At 35.3% G+C, this 23343-nt stretch overlaps 1 protein-coding gene across 5 annotated transcripts in view; it reads left to right on the forward strand.

The window, feature by feature from the left end:
* LOC124642949 (protein enabled) overlaps window positions 1-23343 on the forward strand; it is a 113686-nt gene that overhangs the window by 59994 nt on the left and 30349 nt on the right. For 3 of the 5 annotated variants that reach the window (XM_047181748.1, XM_047181747.1, XM_047181745.1), the window contains exon 2: window positions 12579-13153. The exons of 1 other annotated variant lie outside the window; for it this stretch is intronic. In XM_047181748.1, the coding sequence (XP_047037704.1) occupies window positions 12618-13153 (536 nt within the window). In that variant the 5' untranslated portion in view covers window positions 12579-12617. Of the gene's footprint in view, window positions 1-12340; window positions 13154-23343 lie in introns of those variants that run through there. One more of the 5 variants, XM_047181746.1, reaches the window with a different exon arrangement.

Here is a 23343-nt window from a genome sequence, read left to right on the forward strand (position 1 = left end):
TGGATACTTACTTAATTCTAGGTATTCTTAAACGTTTTACAGTAATAGAGGTATTTATAAGATTATAATTACACATCTAGTTACTAATTATCCTTCTGTCGCAATAGTTGTTGATATTGCATATTGTGGATATTTTGGAGATTTCGAATCACCAGTTATTGAAACACATGCGATCGTTAATCGATGACGTAGCCAACCCCATCTTGATGAGAATGTGCGTCACAAGAGTTTCTGATAGTTGACATTTCGGGAATGGCAATTTGGCCATTCTTGATGACTCACTGTCATTGCCAATATTATAATAAATGTGTTCACGCTAATGCTTCGCTGTTATAATTGGAAACTTCACAGCTGATTCATCGATTTCTCTGGTACTTAAGTTTCAACCCACTGCAGATTTAATTGGTGTATTTATATTAATTCGGAAATAGCGTTAATAAGATCTATTTTACAATTCTTTTACATTTTGAATGCATGTATTGGTATTATTTCTTCAAGAGCTGCACAGTTAATGAGATATCTAGTACAGATGACACTTTTTTGTAGTTATGCTTGCCGTTATCTTTTTAGAGCCATCCAAATAAAAACTTTAATACTTTTTACATTTTATCTTCTTCATCGATTCTAGCGTCTACCTTATCGATACATCGGTATGATCACCAATAATTTATGGACATCTCATAATCGAAAGTGGTTTCAGCTCATTAAATCTTACTTTCCTACGCGTGCTCTACTTAACAGCGTTACTAATTAGTGGTTATGATTTAATTGCTGCTTATGGCCAACAGATTAATGACGAGGTTTTTTTGATGCTCCATTTGTTTGCATGGTTAGTGAATATGCAATTAGTGTTTGAGTGATGGTGTTAGAAATCGCTTACATACACCATCATTTGTATTTCTGATATATCTATTCGTCTTAGTAATCGCTTTTGTAATGCTAGTCGTGATTTGAGAGCATGTTTCTTACTATAGTTGTACTTTAATGATTGCAGCCTTTTTGCCAGTGGATAATAGGCATGATGACAAATTTTTAAATTCCTTTGTATGATGTAGGTATACGTCTATTTTATACGGAAAATCATTAATTTTTAAAAAATGCGAAGTTTTTTTGTCAAATAATTGCATTTTTCTCTGTCCACTTTGAATCCGGCGCGAAAACGCTTGTCAGTGTCATGCCGTCACTTGTGACGTCACGCCTTGGGTTGACAAGATGCAAGTAAACAACGCTCGTTCAATAATTAAGTTTTTTTGTATTATTAAATATGAATTCGAAAGTGTATAAGTGGTGTGGGGTCCCCCAGTGTAAGAACACATCCATAACAACTCATTTTAAGTTATTTGTGTACGTTTCTCTGGTTTTCTCACATTAAAAAATACGAAAAAAGTGGCTTAAACTTGCAAGGCGAGATTCAAAACCAATATTGCCCAGTATTTTTTACCCACACCATTATTTTTGTGAAGATCACTTTGATGTAAGTTTTTACATAGTTTTCTAGATTCTAGTATAATATAGGTTTTGTACGAGGTATAATGGTAAAAGACCGGCCAAGTGCGACTCGGACTTACCCACGAAGGGTTCCGTACCATAAAAAAAATCACGTTTGTTGTATGGGAGCCACCCAAATTATTTATTTTATTCAAATTTTCAGTATTTGTTGTTATAACAGCAACAGAAATATATCATCTGTGAAAAATCCAACATGGACGGACGGACGGACGGACGGATGGACGGACGGATGGACGGACGGACAGAGGAGCGAAAACAATAGGGTCCCGTTTTACCTTTTGGGTACGGAACCCTAAAAAGGTGCACAACTGTCTGTTACTTTTAGTTTACACATAGACATAATACATCTTTTTTGCATCCTAAAGAAATCTTATTTGATGCCAAAAACTCTCCTAGCATATATCGATTCTAGGCAAATTAGCGTTGTTTGCCTAATCAATCCTTGCTTCATGATTCGTGTTATTTTATATTCGATTTTAATAACATTTACATTCAAATAGTACTCGTTATAAACAATTAATTAATGAAAACACAGAGATTCGCAGAGGAAGTTTACAATACGAAATGTGACGTTTGTGCGAGTTTTTAATGCGTCTGTTATGGACCATGTGATTAATTCGGGCATTATTTATAATGCCCGAGCATTATGAATAATGTCTAGCTTTATCGGGCCAAATGATTAATAACTATCTTAACTTCATTATTTATCACATTGCACGGGCATTATTATATTGCTACATGATAGTTGGGCAAATTGATAATAAAGCTATATTTTATGCGGTGCGAGGGTGGCAGTTGTTCTAATAAATAAATCCTGATACTTGCTAGTTGCTACATATGTTATGATTATTGTTTTAAATTATATGTTCTATTTTAATGGGAAATTATAAGTCTAGCCACAAAATTATTAATTGGACAATTGTCATCTAATTTACTAACTCGGCCTCGTTTTTCTTGATCTCATTATTCTTGGCTGCTTTTTTTTTATGGTAGAATTTAATTTGGATTCAAAACATTGTATTAAAATCTGAACTTAGTGACGAAAACGAATCGCTGCAAAACCGACTCCACGTAGTCTTGTCTGCCCTACCCCTAGAGTGCAATTCAAAACCGCGTAGGCGTGGAGGGGCGAGGCGGCCTGCGAGCTGAGGCGCAGATAGTTGAAGCGCTCGCCGCCACGGCTGAGGCTGGCCGGCTGAGCCGGCCAGCAAGCCGAAGCTGCGGTGGTGAGCGTGAAAACCATCTGCGACGATAAGCTCGCATGGGACCGCCGGAGCCCCGCAGCGCCGGAGCCGTGACAGAAGCCATGCTTGCTGCATGTTGCATGCTTACTTCCATGCTCTGTTAATTGATATGGGATGTGTTATATTTTAAACGTACTGAGTAAAAAAAATATTGTCATTTTATATTTTATGATGTCATTTAATAGTATTTCAGAAGTTTACTTTAGTTTAGCATGCTACAAATTTAATTGTGGCTGACTTAGTATTTTAGAAGGCAACATACATTTTTGGGGGCGATTAATGATATTAAAAAGAAGCCTGTTTAAATAGCACCCTATTTGAATTATATTTTCTATGTGACTTTTATTTAGAGAAGCTAAATAATAAAAGTTAATTATGCCAAATAATGAGTCCAATCGCTTAAACTTTAGTTTATTTTGTTTTATAATAATAAGTCATTTGTATAAAACAAAGATACGTTGTAAATTTTTGGTTTTAAATTTAATTATATTTTATGTTATATTTTTAATTATGACTTTCCTTAACTTTTAAATGCAAAAACTAGTGGATTTTTAAGGCAGAAGTCCTTCATTATTAATCCAAATCATGAGGCTGATTATTTAAGTGGTTTAATGTTTAGTTTATTTTAAGTTAAATGGCAAAAACAAAAAAAAGTGAAATTAAATATGTTTGTATTACTTTGCCCAAAATGTCACGGGCAATATGTATAGTGCCCGGTCAATTTGATTATTTGAATAATTATTATCAAATTGCGCTCTCATATTGGGCATTATTCATAATGACCGGGCATTATGTATACTGCCCAATTATCACTTGGTCCATAACACGTCGACCAAAAGGTGACGTCACGCGCTCTGATTGGTGTTCAAGATATCATGGCGGATTGCCTTATTTCGTAGTTTTATTTTATAAAAATAAATATTAATCACATTATTAAAAAAGAAAACAATGCGCGTTTTATATTCCAAGCTTCAACTTTAATTTAATAAGTATAATATTTTAATGATTTTTAATTACTGTCATCATGCCTTAATGCCTTGCTGTATAATATTTTAATGTTTTTTTTTGTGGTGTATATTCGAAAGATTTAGTACATGCCCATTTGTGCATAATGAGACTACACTTGTGAAATCTCAAAGCGAATCAAATAACAGACATTACATCCAGTCTAGTCTTGACCTTGGCTACTTCCATGATCACAACGCAAGATTAGACCTTCCTGCGTTTAATAGCATCAAACTTGACCACGCAAAAACTGGCCAACTTTCGGTCTACAGGAAGCGGATCGGTTTTTTATCTCGTTAGAACCCGACGTGGCTGTAACAGCACAATTATACACCGGACGTGCGTGTGCGCAGGATGACGGCAATCTGCGCCCCCATTGGATGACAATTAGTCGTGCACTGACATGCTGGCGTTGGGGATGTTGATGAGACGGGTCAGCTCATTTGTAGTAGTGCATCTGGCTGGTAATTACTCGGTAGATATAAAATAACTTCATTTAGTTTAAGCAGCTTCCTGAAGAATTGTGTCTTGTGAAAGATTAATGAAATCCTGATACTGTTGGTCTTATGTATTTCTCTATATTTCATTTTCTTTTACCGAAAAATCTAAAACTATCTATACCAACAAAGGCTGAAAACCAGCCCCAAAACACTCATCCACCACTTCCTGTGTTTTTGCTGGAAAATAGTCTAAATTGGTAGTGCGTAATAAAATAAACTGGTCTATAACTTCAACAATCTTAAGGAAGTTACAAGTAATAAATGCTGCCCACAATTTTGTGGAATCTAGGCTAGCAATTTGAGACTCATACTAGGAAACCATTTCTCTAATAAAGATAGTTATGATCTATCAAGATTGCACTATTTCTCAAAGACATTAATCTTACAAAGGCAGAATTCAATGTGGTCATAAAACACTGGCACTCAGCTGCTTCAAGTAAGACTGGAAGCCGACTCCAATATATTTGGGAAAAGCTAGGCTGATGAGGCTGCCTTTCGAAAAGATAGGTGTCAAAAATATGAATGAAATGAGGACTTCAAGGATTGTTTATTTAAAAAGGAAGGTGTCTTGAAGAATTGTGAAGTGGTCATAAGTAACACTGCTGGTGAGATGTCACCTTAATGATGTGCGCTAATGAGGACCAAACAGTTAAAGTACCAGGCTGCCTGAAGTAAAAAGAGCATAATTAGGAGGTTCTACATTATGAAGCCTTGTTTAGAAAAACATATTTTTCTCTATGTAGGGTATATTATATAGTTATAGGGTTAATCTAGGGTTTTTGTCACAAGGATATACTAACAGGGATATTAAGTCTTTATTCACGAATACGCATGCCCAGTGCGATGACTATCTGTAAATCCTCCCTGCTTGTGAAGGAGGCCTTTGCCCAGCTATTCGTGCTTCGACTCTGACCACGATAATTTGGGGTGCCTTTTAAATTGTTATTTACATCTATCAAAGGTAGCATTGCGCCAGTACGACCAAAAGTGTAAAATGTCTTGGTTATAAGTTATAATGTCTTTTCTGTCTTCGAAGACCTAGTTTACAACACGAAAACCCAAACTATCGCAGTTACTTACCAAGTCAGTACCTACAACGGATGACAATTGAATACTTGAATTGTTTACTACTGAGACAATAGCGAGGCATCAGATTGTGTGACGCCATCGATCCATTATTGGAATCTCGACGTTCAACTGGTGAGAAGACGATATTAGGTTATACAAAGATCTCGTGTTAAAGTAGTAGTTATTGCTTTGTAAAGTAAGCTGTTAATGCGGTTACTGGGTAGTGTTTAAAACTTAATGCCAGTTTAGGATATTTCTTCTTTATGACGGTCTGTCTAAATAAAACCAGATTTGATTGTTACCGAGCCAATCACGCATCTATCTACGATATACCTACGAATATAGATCACGATTTACGTACCGATCGCGCCAAGCGTTGCTTAGCATCAATTGACAGTTACGGCTGCCAATATTAGGCCCGGACGAGGTAATATAAAAAAACATAGTCATCTTTTAAAGGTTAGGTACTTTTTTATTTTTCAAATAACGTAACCCTAAAAATAATAATAATAGAATTCGACCTCAAAATCCAAGGTTCGGTAAACACTTCATTATTATAAATAACTACAAAAAAAAAAAAACTGATCGCAAAACATTGTTATCCGTGAGGTTTGCGCCCGCGCTTATCTTGCGTTGCCGCACCAACTTCCGACATCGATACTCATGTCGCTGTTCTGATATGAAACTTACAATATTATTATTGTTTTACAATTTTAATGTAGTAGTCAGTTTGATGTAAAAATGTATGTATGATTGTTAAAGTAGACGAGGAAATTATATTTTGCTGTTCTTGTATCTGCTTAAAACGCTTTCACGAATTTTGTCGCGCGTCCTTTTCTTCGTGCGACAAAAATCTGTCGTGCGGTTTTAAACGTCATCTTTCACACCTGTGGTTGTCAATTGTTTGGTAATCGTACGAATTGAACGAAGCCGCGCGGAAAATCGCTGGTGTGAAAGCAAAGGAATCTGATATTGACGCTAAGTAGTTAATTGACAGATTATTACACAGAATTCTTTATATTAAACTAATCCTCTATCGACTACCTAAACGTATCTCACTTATTACTGTCTATTGCTGAAAACAAAAAGGCGTTTTGTTTTATGTAAGTACTTAGTACCATACCTTCATTAACATTTCTAACCAGTCCTAATTACCCAAAAGTTATTCCTTTGTAACAAATAATTACCACCTAAACAGTATTATCACCTGACCGGGTAAACAGCGGCCTACTTGCACTATCTCTAGTAAACATATAATTAGTTATCAGCTATATTTGTTCACTAATTACTTGACTACTTGTAATGCTGATGGGCTAGCATTAGGACTTGGCTGATGGTGACTCGGGCTGAGGCCGTTGACCTCGAAAGTGGAAATTTTAGGTTGGACAACAAAAATGCAGTGTTACTTGCATTCTTCACTAATAAATTATGTTGTTGATGCAAAAGGATCTTCGTTTTTTTTTTTTTTCAATCATAGTTAACCCATTAGAGGTCAAACAAAAAGTACTTATATTATTTTGGAATTTTCTTTATTTTCATATAGAATTGGGAACAGAAAAACACAAAATACAAGAAAAATATGAAAATTCATAGTTTTCATGAAATTACAGGGGTGTACTCAACTGAGTACAATGACCGCCTGTGTATGAAGATTTGCGAATAATACTTTTTCGACATAAAGTGTTTTTAGGAACGTCATATACTGCCAAAGAACTCTCGAATCGGAAGTTACACGTCGTTAGCTGATTTTTTATTTTGACGGGATAGTGTTCAACTCCAACTTGATGAAGGCCATCGACTATTGATGCAGCATGGCGCGATTTTATTCGTTCGTTGTATCAGCCAAAAGAGGCCCACAGCTGGACAAAGGCCTCCCCTCAGGTTTACCACATTGCTCGATCTTCAGCAACCCGCATCCAGTGCTTCCCGATGACCCTGGCCAGATCTTTTGTCCTTCTAGTCGAGGGCCTGCCCATGCTGCTCCTTCCAGGTTGTGGTCTCCACTAAAGAACAGCTCCATCGGCCATCTGTTCTGCAAGCTACTTGCCTTGCCCATTACCACTTCAGCTTTGCAATTCTTCGGGCCAAGTCGGACTTTGGTTCTTCTGCGGATCACCTCATTTCAATCTCGCAGAGCAACTCCTAGCCTCTCGTTGCTCTTTTTTTTGAGACTGAGACTTTGAGCTTCCTCTCGAGGCTCATAGTTTACCGGCGACTATTATTGGTTCACCTTGGCGAAAATGATATCGTGCGATATGACTGCGAAACTCCATGGAACTACTATTACTCCTTGCATGAAAAGGCCACGCATTAGCAACTGCCATGTACTGTACAAACTGATAGAGTTCATCCATATGTCCCATATTGTTATTGTTGTTTGGAATAGCCCGATATCGCTATGACTACCTTCTCCTTCTTTATTCACACCACACCGTTACACCATCTTTTGATTGTCCTCGGTGGTTCAATAGTGTCATAGCTGATTGCCATGGTACCTAGATGATATCAATAGTACCAGCTACGTCTTACGGTTATCGATATGCTGCTGTATCCTTATTAGGACTCTCGTTTATCAGGCAATGCACATGTGTACAATATAAAACGGCTTCCATAACTTCTTCGAACCCCTTAGTAGCTTTTTATTCAGGAAAATGTTGCTTGTGCACAGTAAGAAATTTGAAAAAATTATAGTTATTTTACTCACCTATGTTGTCATTGTACTCAATCGAGTACAGTCGTTTTTATATGAACCTAGTTTCATTTGAGTTACGAATGACTTATTATATTGTTATTTATTTATTTCTTTGATATGTATTTTGAAATAATCTTACGAAAAAAACAACTAAAAAGTAGCAATAATAAAAAAAAACGAAAAATGACAACTTACCTCAACAACATTTCGGAAGCACAACTTCAACTGGATTTTTTTGTGAAAAAAAATCACGCTACGCACATAATATTTTTCATATAATAAAAGGGTGTTATAATTAAGTAAAATAACAAGGTTAACTACGTTAACTTTACGAGATCTGTTATTTACACTTAGGAATATGACTGTACTCAATTGAGTACAGTGACTTCTAATGGGTTAATTCGATGAAAATATGGGTTTCTCTCGAAGGTTGGATCAAAGTCAACAGAGCCATACAGCCAATTTTCAAACTTTTTGACCCAAAAATATTGGTCACACTTTTTAATATTTTTTGTTAAAACGTTTTAAAATTATCAGATGCATTTCATTTGAAACATAGAGGTACATCTAATCGAAGTACTTAAGGCGAGGAAGTGGTCAACAATAATTCCATAACCGGCACGCGCATCTAAGGCGCCAAAAGGGGTCGGAGCGTCTGAGCGGGGCGAGGATAACAATACGCGCGCTAGCTTATAACTAAAAGTCGTAAGCGACAAAATGGTTTTGTAATTTTAATATTTAGAAATGATAATTTAATAAAAATTCCTACTACCATTTTAAAGAGTATATATATACTCAACTACTAAAAAAGTTAAGAGGCTTAAATCGGTCCCGTTTGCCCATAATATGTGAATCTCTTTTTAAAAAGAGGTATGTTTGATATATTTTTCTCTGTTATAAAAGTTACCTAATCATGTTTCTACAACTAACAAAATAAGGCTTATATCATGAACTTTCAGGTAACCAAGTTGTATTTTGATCCGTTTTGTATTTACTGAGAAAAATTGACATCCTTGGCGCCAAAAATTCCAATTCGTCCTCTTAAGATTCTTATCTTACCGCAGAAAACATTTAGAATCTCGGAATCGCAATACGGGTGTAGGTCCAATGATTAATAAGTGTTTTCTGTTCCTTCCTAATTAAAGTCAATAGCTTCATATTAAATACGCAGTTTGCCCTTTGTTACCAATCAATATAATAATCAGTTTGATTTTCCCTTGTTTGTATTATACAAAGGATACAAAGGAAAGGATGACTATATAAAGGAAAAATTACTCCAACAACCATTTTATATTTCCTTACACAGACTAACTACCTGATATATAGCATGTAGCATATTGAAATATATCGATATTAATATGTAATAATATTTTCCGCGAATCACTTCCCTTTATCCTTAAAAAGATTGGTATCAAAATAACTTTGTAATGAAATGACGTGTTTGTGTTTTACTGTAGTATTTTGTATAACGATGATTCATTTCCTATGATATATGGATTATCTGAAATTAGTGGTGTTCAAAGTTGCTATGTGGCAATAACTTGCTATATGCGAAATGCTATAAATTTTTATCATGCTATTTTACTTGCTATATTTATAGCATGCTATTTTATGCGTAGGTTCACTAGGTAGGTGCGAATAAAGCAAGCGCAGTGACTGTTTGCTGTAGTTGCTTGCTAAGTTGCTATACAAGAAATTAAGAATATTACATCGCGTTTATGAATTCTTACGATAAAATGGAACAGTAAAAAAACAATGAACTTTCCTTCATACTTTTCAGTAATTTTTAGGCTTAGGACTGTCTATAATTGATTTTACGCTATAAATTAATAATTTGTAAATATACATTTCGGGCGTAAGTGTTTTTATGAAATAAACTAGGTATGTTATGAAAAGCAATTATAGGCGTATTTAAAAGTTCATTGATTGTATGTACAAAAATTAACAATTTAGCGCGAGCGACTCTCTGCCTGCTACTCTGCTAGTCTGCTATAAATTTGCTGCGATTGCGATTCATGCATGATGCGAGTTGCGACGCGCGACGGACAGAGACAGACAGAACGCGTGTGATATTTTTATTAGCAAGTAGCAACAAGTGTGCGCCACGATAGCATTTGCTATATGCTATGCATAAAAAGCACGGTGCTATATTTTGCTATATGATATATTATCCACCACTATCTGAAATGTAAAAAATGGATCATTTATGGGATTTCCCAATAATCCTTTATTATAAAAATTATGGGATAGGGGAATTCTGTATTATTAAAAAAAAATACGTACTTCGTTTTATCGTTTATTTTCACCTATAGTTCGGCCATTCAGAGAATGCGTTCCTGACACGTCGCGATTGAACTGACGACGTAACTTTGCAATGGCGTTGCAGTTACGATAAAAATATTTTTGCTGGTTGTTTACCGTTTTAACAATTGAGGAGCATTAAAACAACATTATTATATCAATAATCAATGAATGTTATTACGTCGTCAGTTCAATCGCGACGTGTCAGGAACGCATTCTCTGAATGGCCGAACTATAATGGTCGCTAATTTGACTGATTCTACTTAAGAATTAAATCATCTTATGCCCAACTGTTCTCTATTCACTCAGAGCACTAGTTTTTTATATAACTGCGTTTAACCAAACGAACTAAATGAATGAGTGAAATCATCTCACAAAACAAACGTACGTAACAGGCACAACGTCCTCATATAAAAATCATGACTATGTTTCATCACTTCACTGTCTGAATGTAGACGTTTTAATAAAGAACAATTAGCGCAGATTGAGTGAGCAACAAATCTTTGCCAATTAGGACCACGCTACCATTTGATAACGATGCTCTTAATGTAAGATGTAGCACACACTTTGTGATTTCGCGAGTTGTCGCTGTGACATGTACGCCGATTTGTTGGGTTGATAGTAGTTTAGATGGATTAAAAGCCTGCTCATTTTCGGTAGTCAGTAAAAATATCTTAATATTTCTCTTTTTGTGGCTTATTATTTCTTTAAATATTCACAGACAAGAAGCAAGTAAAATTAATGACAGCAATGTACATTTGTTCATGGTGTAACTACGAAAATAAAACAGTAATCACCATAGCTAATTCTATAAAAAGTGAAAGCTAAATCTATTAGGCACTAGAGTGTTGATCATTTGTTGAACTTTGTATAGAGAAAGCTAAAATTGTTGATAAGTGCATGGTTTATATGACTGCTATTGATATTTATGAATATTTAGAGTAGGACTTACCAATTGTATTATTGATATTTTAGGCAAGCAAAGGACTGACAACTGAATATTTTTCTTGCAATTAAAGTTATGTTTTGATATCTTGTCGTACAACGTGCGCCTGCACTTATTTCTTAGTATAATGATGTCATCAAAATACGCATTGTTACGAACTAGTATAATAGTCTAAACTGCATATAACACAGCTGATTTATAATAGAGAAATTAACACAATAGGTATATTGTACACCTGTTAGATTTTTCGTTTAATTAATATAATTAAAGTCCACTTATTTGACTAATCTATTACTCAATAAAATAGATCGCATCATTGGGTATTTGAACGCACTAATCTCAGAAACTACGATAGTTTTTTACGTTTACGATATCTTCCTTTCAGAAACCTTCATAATTTATAAGGGGAAGCATCGTAGAAACTATTAATTTTCTTTAATTCATAATTCTTTTACAGTTCTGATGTAGGCTATGTATGAAAGTATAAGTCAAATATATTTTCTCTGTTATTAAATCATCCCTCACATAATATCTAGGTAACAAAAATACGTGCTAAAATCCAAGCATATATTTCAAACAGCTTCATATTTTTTTCCATAATTAATAAGTAGTAGTGCTTGTATTTCTAAAGTCATTAAGGTTATGGGTATGCTAACTGAACCGTGTTCTCCCATAAACGGCTGCGGTGAACGATCTCAATAGCTTTTTTCTACTTCATACGGTGCATAGGTACCCACTGATACAGACATAAACGTATAAAATTACTGCTTTCCCACCCTGTTACACTGCACTAGTTTTACTATAACCCATAAACTTTACAAAAATGTCAAGCAATTAAATCATTCAAAAATCAACCTTAAGTCTAAAGAAATTGAACTTTTTCAAACTGCAAATGCAATGTTGCAAAACATTGATCGATCAATGTCCCTTCGATTGATTACAAAGATTTTTTATCCCTTATTATCTAAGCAATAAGGTTGTAAATGGCTCTGTTTATATGTTTACTTATCTGACTACTATCGGATGTCAGTGGAAGATAACGGATGAGGTTCACGCAGTGTCACTCACTTTGATAACTGTGTCATTTGCGCCGCGACGTTCGCCGCGAGCGCACGGTTCTAGACGCGTTCGGATTTCTGCGAATTCGAAAATTGTTTAAAGTTAAGTCAATGTTGTAGAGTTTATGTTAATTAGTTTTAAGAAAGATAAAGAACACGTGGTAAAATTAGTGATAATGTGAACGAAAAAACTGAGATTTTAATATAACAGTGTGTAACAAAGAACTCATCAATAAATACGTTATTCTGTGACAGTGTGTTTTGACTGTGATAGACGAAAAATAACATTCCATAATGCGTCGAATGAAAATGAACATCGATCCTGATCTCGGAGACCTAGAAGAAATGCTAGCTCATGTTCAGAATCAATTGGAACATGAAATAGATTTAGAAAAAGAATCTAAAATGCCATCTTTGGTGAACATACAGGAGTCCCCAAAAATGGCTAAAAGGACCTCTTCATTTAATAGGACCGATAGTTTTGAGTACCGAAGGAATGCGCCAAGACCACCTCCAGCTAGGACGGATTCTGGCAGTCGTTCCTTAAATGGTAACTTCGGAGAATACAGAAATGGAAATGATGAAGAGCAATACTCTCAACCAGAGACCAATGGCAAGTTCAAAGGTTCCCAAACCAGTTTGAAATCTGATGAAGGCTCGCAAATATCCTTTCAGTCTTTTCGATCGGAGCCTGTGTCTAGGCATTCGGTAATGAGTTTGCAAGAGAAAAGGGGATCTTATGCTTCCTTAAATGGAAGGTCCAGGACTGCCACTCTACCTCGAGGATATGGATCTACGAAGGAGAAGAATTGGGAAGAATATTGGGCATTGTAAGTACTTGACATTTTCTAACTAACTTCAGATAAAATTACAAAGATATTTCATGACACGTTGGGATTTCCTTAAAATTTAAAACTAAACCTTAAATTAAAAACTAGTCCGTTCTTGAATGTCTCAGAAGGGTATTTTCGATTTCATTGTAGTAACTCTTACTGTACTTTAACTTACATAAATAACACTTCAGGCATGTGTTTGTTAAGCCACGAAAGCAGAACGCAATGCACTTTCGCGTATATTATAGTAATGCTTTGGAATTTGATAATACAGTCATGGTTACTGTAATTTGTTATGATTACATAGTTAATACTGCTACTGCTAAGCTTAATGTTATACTAATAGCGATTGAAACAACTGTAATTATAGTGGCCATGTCCATAGTCATGTTTCAGGTCCTAGATGACAAAGCAAATGAAACAAGTGTTACTAAAGTCATATTTCAGGTCTTAAACAGTATCAAATCATTCAGATAACCCTCAATATTATTACACGCGTTACTAAACGCGGCTATGCTTACAAATGGCGCCGTTCATGTAACAAAACACTGTCGGCCGTAGGTATGCGCCGACGCAGCTCATTGAAATGTAATATCATCTGACTGCGAGGCAGATAAGATGATTTAGATCGATAGGGAATCTGCCGTGCGTTCAGATAAGTCTTATTCTGAATGTTTCTGTCAGTGTCAATTGAGATAAGAGTACGTGGTTAACATGTAAATCGAATCTACCTAGATGCTATATCATGCTTTTCTAAGCAACTATTTTGTACATCAACGAATATTTTTTTGTCTTCATTCTCATTAGGACTGAATTAAGCGACTTCTAGAATATGTTGAATACTATATCATCACAGACCTTTGGACATTATCCTAATTCTTCGCCTTCCATTAAGTAGGGTCGCCTTATGTAATAACACCAATGATTACTTACGTAACCAATACTAAGTTAGAGTGAACATTTTCAATATCTCTATTAGCAACGAAACCGTGATTATCTTCTAAATTCATTCAAATTAGAGCCACTTTTCTGAGAGCATCCGTTAGACCGTTTTAAATTGTAACATTCACAAACCGCCCACCATTATTATGGTACTTCTGACCCATATTATGGGATTTAATGTGCATTCACTGTAATTATACTTTCACTTTTTGTTTAGTATTCATCAAGTGCCACGGATTTCTATATAGCATACTGCATTTGGAATAATTCTATTAGAGATTTTACCTTTTACTGCTAAAGGGTCTTTTATAAGCTTTCCTGGATCTATATTATTGTTTCTTCCACGTGGTTATTTGTTTCTTTAAAAAAAGGTTTTGTGTCTGCACCTTTTGTTTTTTGTTCAGTAAGAGGAATGACCTTTTCGTTAGCTGTTTACAGTTTTGTCTTTACTTGTTTTTTTACGGTTCAGAGATTCTACCCTAATTAGTTCTATTCATAGATCATTTGTTGCTACGCTGTCCGCCGTAGTTATTACAATTTGGTTGTAAAATTTTAATCTTTTTGCGTTCTTTTACTATGTAGGCCGTATTAAGCTTGTCTTAGGATAGGCGGTAAACCGACCATTAATACTAAAGACTCATTTCTCAATAAATTGGACTTTAATAAAATGTTTTGCAGATCAAAACATTTTACTATAATGATTAAATGAGTCCAATAGTGACACACAGAACGATTAATTTAAAGTTAATTTCTAGGTATTATACGTCAGTGATTTTTTTCTTAAATATTTCTTGATGATTCATTTATTTTTGTTCCCGATTAACTTTGCTTGGTGTTTCATCATTACTCAATGACGTCTGTGTTCGATATTTCTTGGTAGGCATATTTAGAGCAAGTTTCATTCAGTTATCTTTCCTGATATTGCAATAATAAAATTCAGAAAATATTGAAATTCTCTGTAGTGTTTTTTAAATTTTTAGATTTCGAATGGAAAGGCGAGATATGCTAAGAGACTTATTTTGTTTTACCACCTTTTGTATTTACCATATCTCTGACAATTATTCTGCGAAAAATTTTAATTTCATTAATGTCTAATTAATTATTTCGCAAGCCTCGGTAATGACTATAGAATGGTGTAAAAGGAAAACAGCTCTAAAATAAGTTTTTAAACTTTCCATAAAGTTAGTGAGACCACCGTACAAAGTTGATGACACATCAGAACTGGTCCAAAACGTGTTCCATTCTCACCATTCCCTTGCCGTTTATCATCGTTCGTGACGACTGGACTTGGTATTTCCTCAGCAATCTGCCCCCCTCATCTGACCTTCAACTTCCGTGGGAACATGGGCAGGTGCTCCGCTAGGGTCAATGGTAGACACGTGCTTGAAACAGGTTCAGAAAGGGCTATGTCTGATGTGGAGTACAATGAAAAGTTAGCATTTTTAACGAGGCTGCTCTAGATTCGAAGATGCTCGTATAGTTATATATTTTAATTTGATTTTTAAACACTTTGAAAACCTCCTCAGATAGAAGAAACAATCGTTTTTATCACGTTTATTTATCAGATTCCACCCGTTGTTTTTTGTGTTTACTTCTCTTTAGTAGGTACGAGTTCTGCAAATATCATCAATGGCACTTCGAATGATAAAATTCCTTCTCCTCCCACAAGAACAGTTTCCAAACAGTTGCTATCCATTTAGAAAACTAGTTTTCCATCACAATTATGCAAGATCCTCATTAAGGAGGAAACACGCGTTTAAACACGTTCCACCCGAGGATATGAAGAGGAAATCATGAAAAAAAGCCACTCAGAAATTCGCGAAGGCACGCATGAGGCACGTAGACCGACGTAGACCTTTGCGTGCAGCTAACCTTAGGGTTTTTTCCTTGTAATTGAATCAGCTGTTGAAGACTTTGCTGTTATTTTGTTACGTCATTTGTTTTTGTGTTCTTGGGCATTTTTGGAATCTGTGGTCACTGCAAGGGTAAAGTTCAAAAACAAATATTCTTTATCCCTACTAATATTATAAATGCGAAAGTAACTCTGTCTGTCTGTCTGTCTGTCTGTCTGTCTGTCTGTCTGTCTGTCTGTCTGTCTGTCTGTCTGTCTGTTACGCTTTTACGTCTAAACCACTGAACTGATTTTAATAAAATTTGATTCAGAGTTGACCTTGAGAAAGAACATAGGATAGTTTTTATCCCGGACTTTTGAAGAATTCTCTTGGAAACGCGATATAACCGAATTCTATGCGGGCCAAGCCGCGGGCGGAAACTAGTTGTAAATAAAATAATGAGTTGTTACATGGTTCCAAAATTGTACACAGCTATGACCTGGCATGCAATAATTTTAGGGTAACATTTTATAACATACGAAGAGATACAATAAAAGTTCTTGCACGTTTGTCTTGATAATCAGTCAGACTTAGGTGTTCGGTTGAAAAGTAGAGCGAAAATATTAGCTTTGCGAGTTTCTCTGTAGCTAGCGATACTGAGTGTATTAACGACTACTATACTTCGGCCGTTCAGAGAATGCGTTCCTGACACCTATCAGTTAGTCACGACTAGTGATGGGCACAACATAACACTGAGTTCGTTACCGTTCCTTCAAAATGAACCGCCGCATTATTTTAAGATTATTTTCGTTTTAAATTGGCGGAATCATTTGTTTTATATTTTAGTTATTTAAGTGGAAACCAAAAAAAGGTAATATTCATATAATAAAATTGTTTTATTTATTCTTTGTTACAAGTACATTGAATTGAATGTGCGAACAGAATATTAATCAGACTCCGATTTGCTTGAGGAGGTGGTGTCTTCATCATCATCTTCGCCTACATGTATAATTATATTATTATCAATAACAGAATCAATCCTGATATCTCGGTCTAACAAAAGCCGGGTAATCAAATAAAAACAGATCGAAAACACTTGAAAAACGTGGTCTATGCGCACGAAACGACAACGGACGACTGTTTTAGCGTCACAAAATGGCGGCCCATAACGCCATTTGGGGTTACCATTTTTAATCTAAGTATAAAAATGCGGTTTGGTCATAGTTTTATTTTTATATTTCATAAACGTTATAATTAAGTCTTATAGTCCATTATTTTCCAATTCTTAAAAAGAAAATCAAAACGTATTATTTTATATTATAACTGTATAAGAACAGATTACGATACTTGCCTGTTATTTTTAGCACAGCACTACAAAATATAAACCGCTGACATAACCTTGTAATAGCGCAGTATAGATTTAGAAAAATATTGTTTACCAAGTTATTTGACACTCAGTTTGGCACAAAATTATAACATTCATTGATTATTGATATAATAATGTTGTTTTAATGCTCCTCAATTGTTAAAACGGTAAACAACCAGCAAAAATATTTTTATCGTAACTGCAACGCCATTGCAAAGTTACGTCGTCAGTTCAATCGCGACGTGTCAGGAACGCATTCTCTGAATGGCCGAACTATAACAGCCTTACTACAAAAATTTAAACATCTGTTGAACACTTGTCTAAAAAACTGTGGCTGCAAAACGGACCTTATTTCAACGTCATCATCTGGAAAAAAATTAGACAAGTGTTCAACAAACGTATAAAAAGTTTTTGTGGTACGACGGTTAATGTTTTAGTCATTTAAAGTAATAAACAGGATCAATTTTACTTCACTTTTTCACCGACAAAACTTTTCACTGTATCACATCATCAAACCTTGTTTAATGCAATTCCATCCAATCCAATCCAATTTACACTTCCAGTATTAACCAGCGCCGTAACTAATAAATCAACGCCCTCTGCCGCGTGATTTACGAACTGTAGCGAGGGTGCATCGTGACATTGCACCCTCTCACCTAGTTCCGTGTTCGTTTCATAGCGGCGCTGATTTATGACCCGATAGCTTGACTTCGGTAGTTTGTTCCGTTAAACTGCATCAGATGGCGTGGTTTTTTGCAGTGGTAGCTTGCGAAGCTAAGGCTTTGGTGGTCTTTAGTATTTTCTGCTTATGGACTTGGATTCAAAAACTTTTTGAAAGAAAAAGAAAAATAAATTTAAAACACTAAGGCCAGGTTTCACTAGTTATCGATAAAGTTTAAAGTTATCTGAAGGGTAGCTATCTGCTAGATAAAGGTTCATATATTGATTGTACTGGCAGTAAGAGACGTTTAATCGATCTTAGCTCACATTTATAATTAAATAATGAACCTTCATGTTACCTGGGACTGAAAATGTAAAAAATACGTTTTGAAAAGAGTCCAAATTAGCATAGTAAATAGCCAATGAATGGTTGACAAAACAACCCCTAAATATGACACCAAAATCATTTTCAAATTACAAGTTTCTTTTCACAAGGGTTAAAAGTCCTCTTCCTGAAGTTAACCCCCAGTAATTAGTGGGCGATCTCAGTTTAATCCACGCCATAGACTGCCAGTTAAACAATGAATAAATTAATGCTTTGTTTGAGTTAACAGGTGTTATGTTATAATAGCTTTTGATCAATTTAGATTTGTGATTTCATGTGGTGTTATGAGATTAGTTGATTTTTGTTAAAGAAAAAGATACTTTCGGAATAAGTTATTTTATGTTAAAAATAATGTCTGCACTAAATGCTGTAATGGTTTGCGATACATTAGAAGATTTAAAAATAAAATTTTCCATTTTAGTGTTTAGATATTAAAATACTGGTCTGGTCTTTGGGTCCAAATTCTCTTTCCCTTCAGTTCTTAAAAATTTGATGATAAAAACTACAAAAGCCATACAATTCCAGTTAATTTCGACAACTAATCTCATTTGTGTTATCCTCCCTAAATTATCACATACATTGTGCATATTCACACACGTAACTTCAGTAGTTGTCACATACTGCACTAGTTGAATGCCTCATTGGGGACGCAGTGGGCTAATGTATATTTCATGAGTTGTGGCTGTTAAACATTTGACACGTGCCCTGGGATTTCAGTCTCTTGTGAGTTCGTCATTTGTTGCATTCCTATAGTGGTCTGTGAATACTTGATTAACTGTATGGAGCTAATTGTTGGGTTCAGTAGAGTTTTGTGTTTGTTTGACTAAAGTCAATAAGTGAATCCGGCATATTACCATTGCTTGTCTATCTATACTAATATTATAAAGAGGAAAACTTTGTTTGCTTGGTTGTAATGGATAAACTCAAAAACTACTGGACCGATTTTAAATATTCTTTCACCATTAGAAAGCTATATTATCTGCGAGTAACATAGGCTATATTTTATGCCGGTGCGGGCAGTAGCTCCCACGGGACGCGGGTGAAACCGCGGGAAAACGGCTACGTATCTATATTATTAGTATATTCTTATACCATATGTTTAAGATTTAAAGAAAACACTTGATAGTGTTACACTGAAGACTGCAATATATTGACAAAGTTATGCCCTCTTGAAAACAAATGTTTTCTCCACCTTCGTATGCAAACGCAAGGCGTATGGGAATCTTATGAATAATTTATAACCTGCAGATTTTGTAATATGAAACATTTTGTATACAGTCTTATGCTCCTGAAAAAATATATTATTATCCTTAACAGGCCTTCTAGATTAATTTGACAATTAGTTTCAATTACTACTGTATTTTATTATAGCACTCCCTCCAAAGATGTACCAATTGTCCCTGAAGTGCAGCATAAAAGAAATTATATTCCTTATTTTCGGTATTTTGTTGGTGTTTTGGCAAGCTGCCAGGTAGGTTCTGCGTTAAAAATTGGAATAGTAGTGTTTGTTATCCTTTGCTTTGGTAGAAAAGTATTATGGAAATGAGCTGAAAACGCTACAGGTGGCTCAGGCGGTTAAAGTATCGTCTTGCTTTCTTAAGATTTTGAGCTTCTAACATGATTGTACGTTACAGGAATTGTTTCTTTATAGAGTTTATTTTGTTATGATATCTTTTTGGGGGGATTTTATGATTGTTCATTACAGAATATTAAGGTTCTTTGTGTATAAGATGTTAGTATTGTGTCTCAATTTAAGACTTCAGCAATTTCTCAGAAATCAGAGTCATAAGCTCACCTACACCACTTAAACTTATCTTCAAAATCAAAGCTAGATAGCGAAGTATTGAAAGCGCAAATGGCGATCCATCTCAATAATACAAACAGCGACTGAATATTGATTTTCACAGCGTATTTATGTTTGCTGCAGCCACGGAAGTCTCTAGACCCTGAAACAAGCCCTTAGTACGCATGTCGGTCCCGGGCATCCGGGCTAGCTGTCTGGCTTGTTACTAAAATTAATCAGAACGCAATACCTGCCCCCCCTTGCACTTAAATCAATCATACGATGCATGCGCGTTACGTCTAGCTTAGTTCGGGTCCCGGCGGGATGGCCTGCATCAACTAGTGTTGCGTCCACCTTCGGCGATAAACGGTTGTGCCTTATGCATATTCTAAAATTTCGCTCCAACAGTACAAATGTGCACCTGTGATCATTTATAATATGTAAGTGATTTTTTAAACTTTTTCTTTAATATTTTGTGGCTGCATTTTAAAATTTTTATAATGCTTTTTCTTGTTTTTGACGGGATTTTGTGTAATTTCGTCATTGTAATGGGGAGGTCTATTTTTAGATTGGTCTGTGATTTTTCTTCAAGTTTCAAGTGTTAGATTATAAGTGAAATGGTTTGATTACGGTGACTTGATTTGAGATTTTGGTGAATTATAGGTATTGTTGTTTACTATGAATACACAAAAATTTGGATACTTTTTTTATTCAAAAAAAAAAATCATTTGATTCCATTGTTGGCGTTCCTTGGGAGAGGTCTACGTTCAGCAGTGGACGATGATTTGATGATGGTGATGGTTTGATTCCTAACGAGATAGATTAGTTAAATGTTTTTTTCAAAATGCATTGTTGTTGTTGTGCTGACCTCATATTAAGGTTAGCGTCTTCCACTAACGTACATAATACAAGCTGTTGATTTGCATTCGTGCCATATTCAAGGACGTAATTATGCTACTGATTCTCGACCCAAATGAACAAAAAAATTGGTACGTATTTTTTTTTTTTTTTTTCGGAATTCCGTCAATGTCATCTAGCCGTATTTAAACTTCACCCGTGTGGTTCTGGCCTTAAAACCGTGCTGCGCCCTCACACAAACGCAAACACAAAGCATACGCAACGATTATTCATAAATTTCATTCATAAAATTGGATTACTTCTGAAATACTACGACATTACAATGACAAAAAAAGCAGTGCATATTAGCTATTTCCCGTCTACTGTAATTCCAATCGATTATTAACGTATTGTATGACCTCCTCCTGAAGTATGGCACAAATGCAAATCAACACCTTGTATATGTGGTCTCCGTACTTGTTGCTTTAGACAGCGTCTCAGCGCTTTAACTTAAACATAAGACGTTGCTAAACAAGAACAAAAAAAACATTTTCTTACGCTGCTATTTTTCTATATACCGTCTATCCGTTGATTTGCGATTAGTCATTTAATTTTCTAATTTAAACCCAAAAGCAATACATTGATAGGTTATAGAAATAAATTGACGACCTCGATGACAATGGCCACCACCATATGAACTGCCGAACTTGAGGTCCCAGGTTCGATTCCCGGTACGGTCGACACTTGTCTGGTGATGAACATGCTTGTTGCCCGTGGTCTAGGTGTCATAATATGTATTAATAAACATGTTTATAGCTGTATATACAGGGTGGCCCATCCATAGGCGTCCAAAATAAAAATTTAGAAGCTCTATGCTATGGGGTATCCGAATCACCCCCATGTATGTTCAGCGATTTTTGTAGTTTAGGAGCTAGAATTGTTTTTAATTTTTTTCTGTATTTTCATTTCAACATTGTTTTTTCTATTTTACCTTTTTTTCCTAACGTTTACACATGTTTTTTTTGTAATTAATCATCATGATAATAGCTAACACCTGAAAAAAGCAGTTTGGTTAAACATCCTAGAACTTAGATAAAATTTTATCTGAAGTTCAAAATTACTGTTGGAGTTCAGAAGCCAAAAATATGAAGGGCTTAAAAAAAAATAATAAGGGGTTTCTAAGCAGGTTTCTAATTTTGAACTTCAGATACAATTTTATTTAAGTTCTAGAATGTTTAGCCAAACTGCTTTTTTTCAGGTGTTAGCTACTATCATGATGATTAATGACACAAAAAAACATCTGTAAACGTTAGGGAAAAAAAGATAAAATAGAAAAAACAATGTTGCAATGAAAATTACGGAAAAAAATTAAAAACAATTCTAGCTCCTAAACTACAAAAAATCGCTGAACATACATGGGGGTGATTCGGATAGCCCATAGCATAGAGCTTCTAAATTTTTCTTTTGGACGCCTATGGATGGGCCACCCTGTATGTAGCCGTATGTATGTAGCTTATCAGTTGTGTTAGCACCAATAACACAAGTTAATTAATAACTTACCGTCGGGCTTCCCGAATTTATAAAAAATCTAACTAACTTAAAAAATCGTGCATTAAACACATCTTACTGCGCGCGTCTTCATTCACAACCTACTTGACAAACATCACAGACCTAAGAATGTTTAGACAGTACGGACCGCGCTTCGGTTTTGTTCAAAATGACGAAACTGGTTAGGGGATATAACGAATATTGTTCACAATGACGAATTCAAGTGAACGTTGTATTAGGGAGGGTACTTAAGAATTTCAAATCGGGATCTTTCGGTTTAGGAATCCCTTATTCGAATAACGGAATTTGTTATGTATGGATGGTAGATTTCGTAAGAGAATGTTAGTAAAGTGATTTTGATATTGAGAAAGAGTTCTATTGTTCAATTAATGGTGTGGCTTATTAGGTTTGTTTTGGTAAATGTTTTACAGCAGAATTATATATTTAGAATAAAAACGTTTTTTTTACATTAGTTAAAATGCTACTTTAGGTACTTATACGAAATTAGGTCAGTTCTTTGTTCATCAAATTGTAACGCAGTACAGATTGGTCTTAATTCTTGGAACTGGAAGCAGGGTGATTCAAAATGGCCGCCACGACCTGCTACAAACACTCTCGGGCAAGCCGGCAGCTCGAGGACGCATGTGCAATAAAATCTGGGCTCGAATCGAAGGACCGCCAGTCCTCGGAACAGTCTGATTCCGACCTTGGCGCTGGTAGGGCGCTTCGTGCCACAGTGAGCTTGTAGGGTAGTTGGTTCTTTGTGTTGTTTCCTCAGTGTGTTTAGATTTTTGCAATATAGATTCAGTTACTTAGATAGTTTCGGGATATAGT

Source organism: Helicoverpa zea, chromosome 26 (assembly GCF_022581195.2).
Source record: "Helicoverpa zea isolate HzStark_Cry1AcR chromosome 26, ilHelZeax1.1, whole genome shotgun sequence".
NCBI lineage: Eukaryota > Metazoa > Arthropoda > Insecta > Lepidoptera > Noctuidae > Helicoverpa > Helicoverpa zea.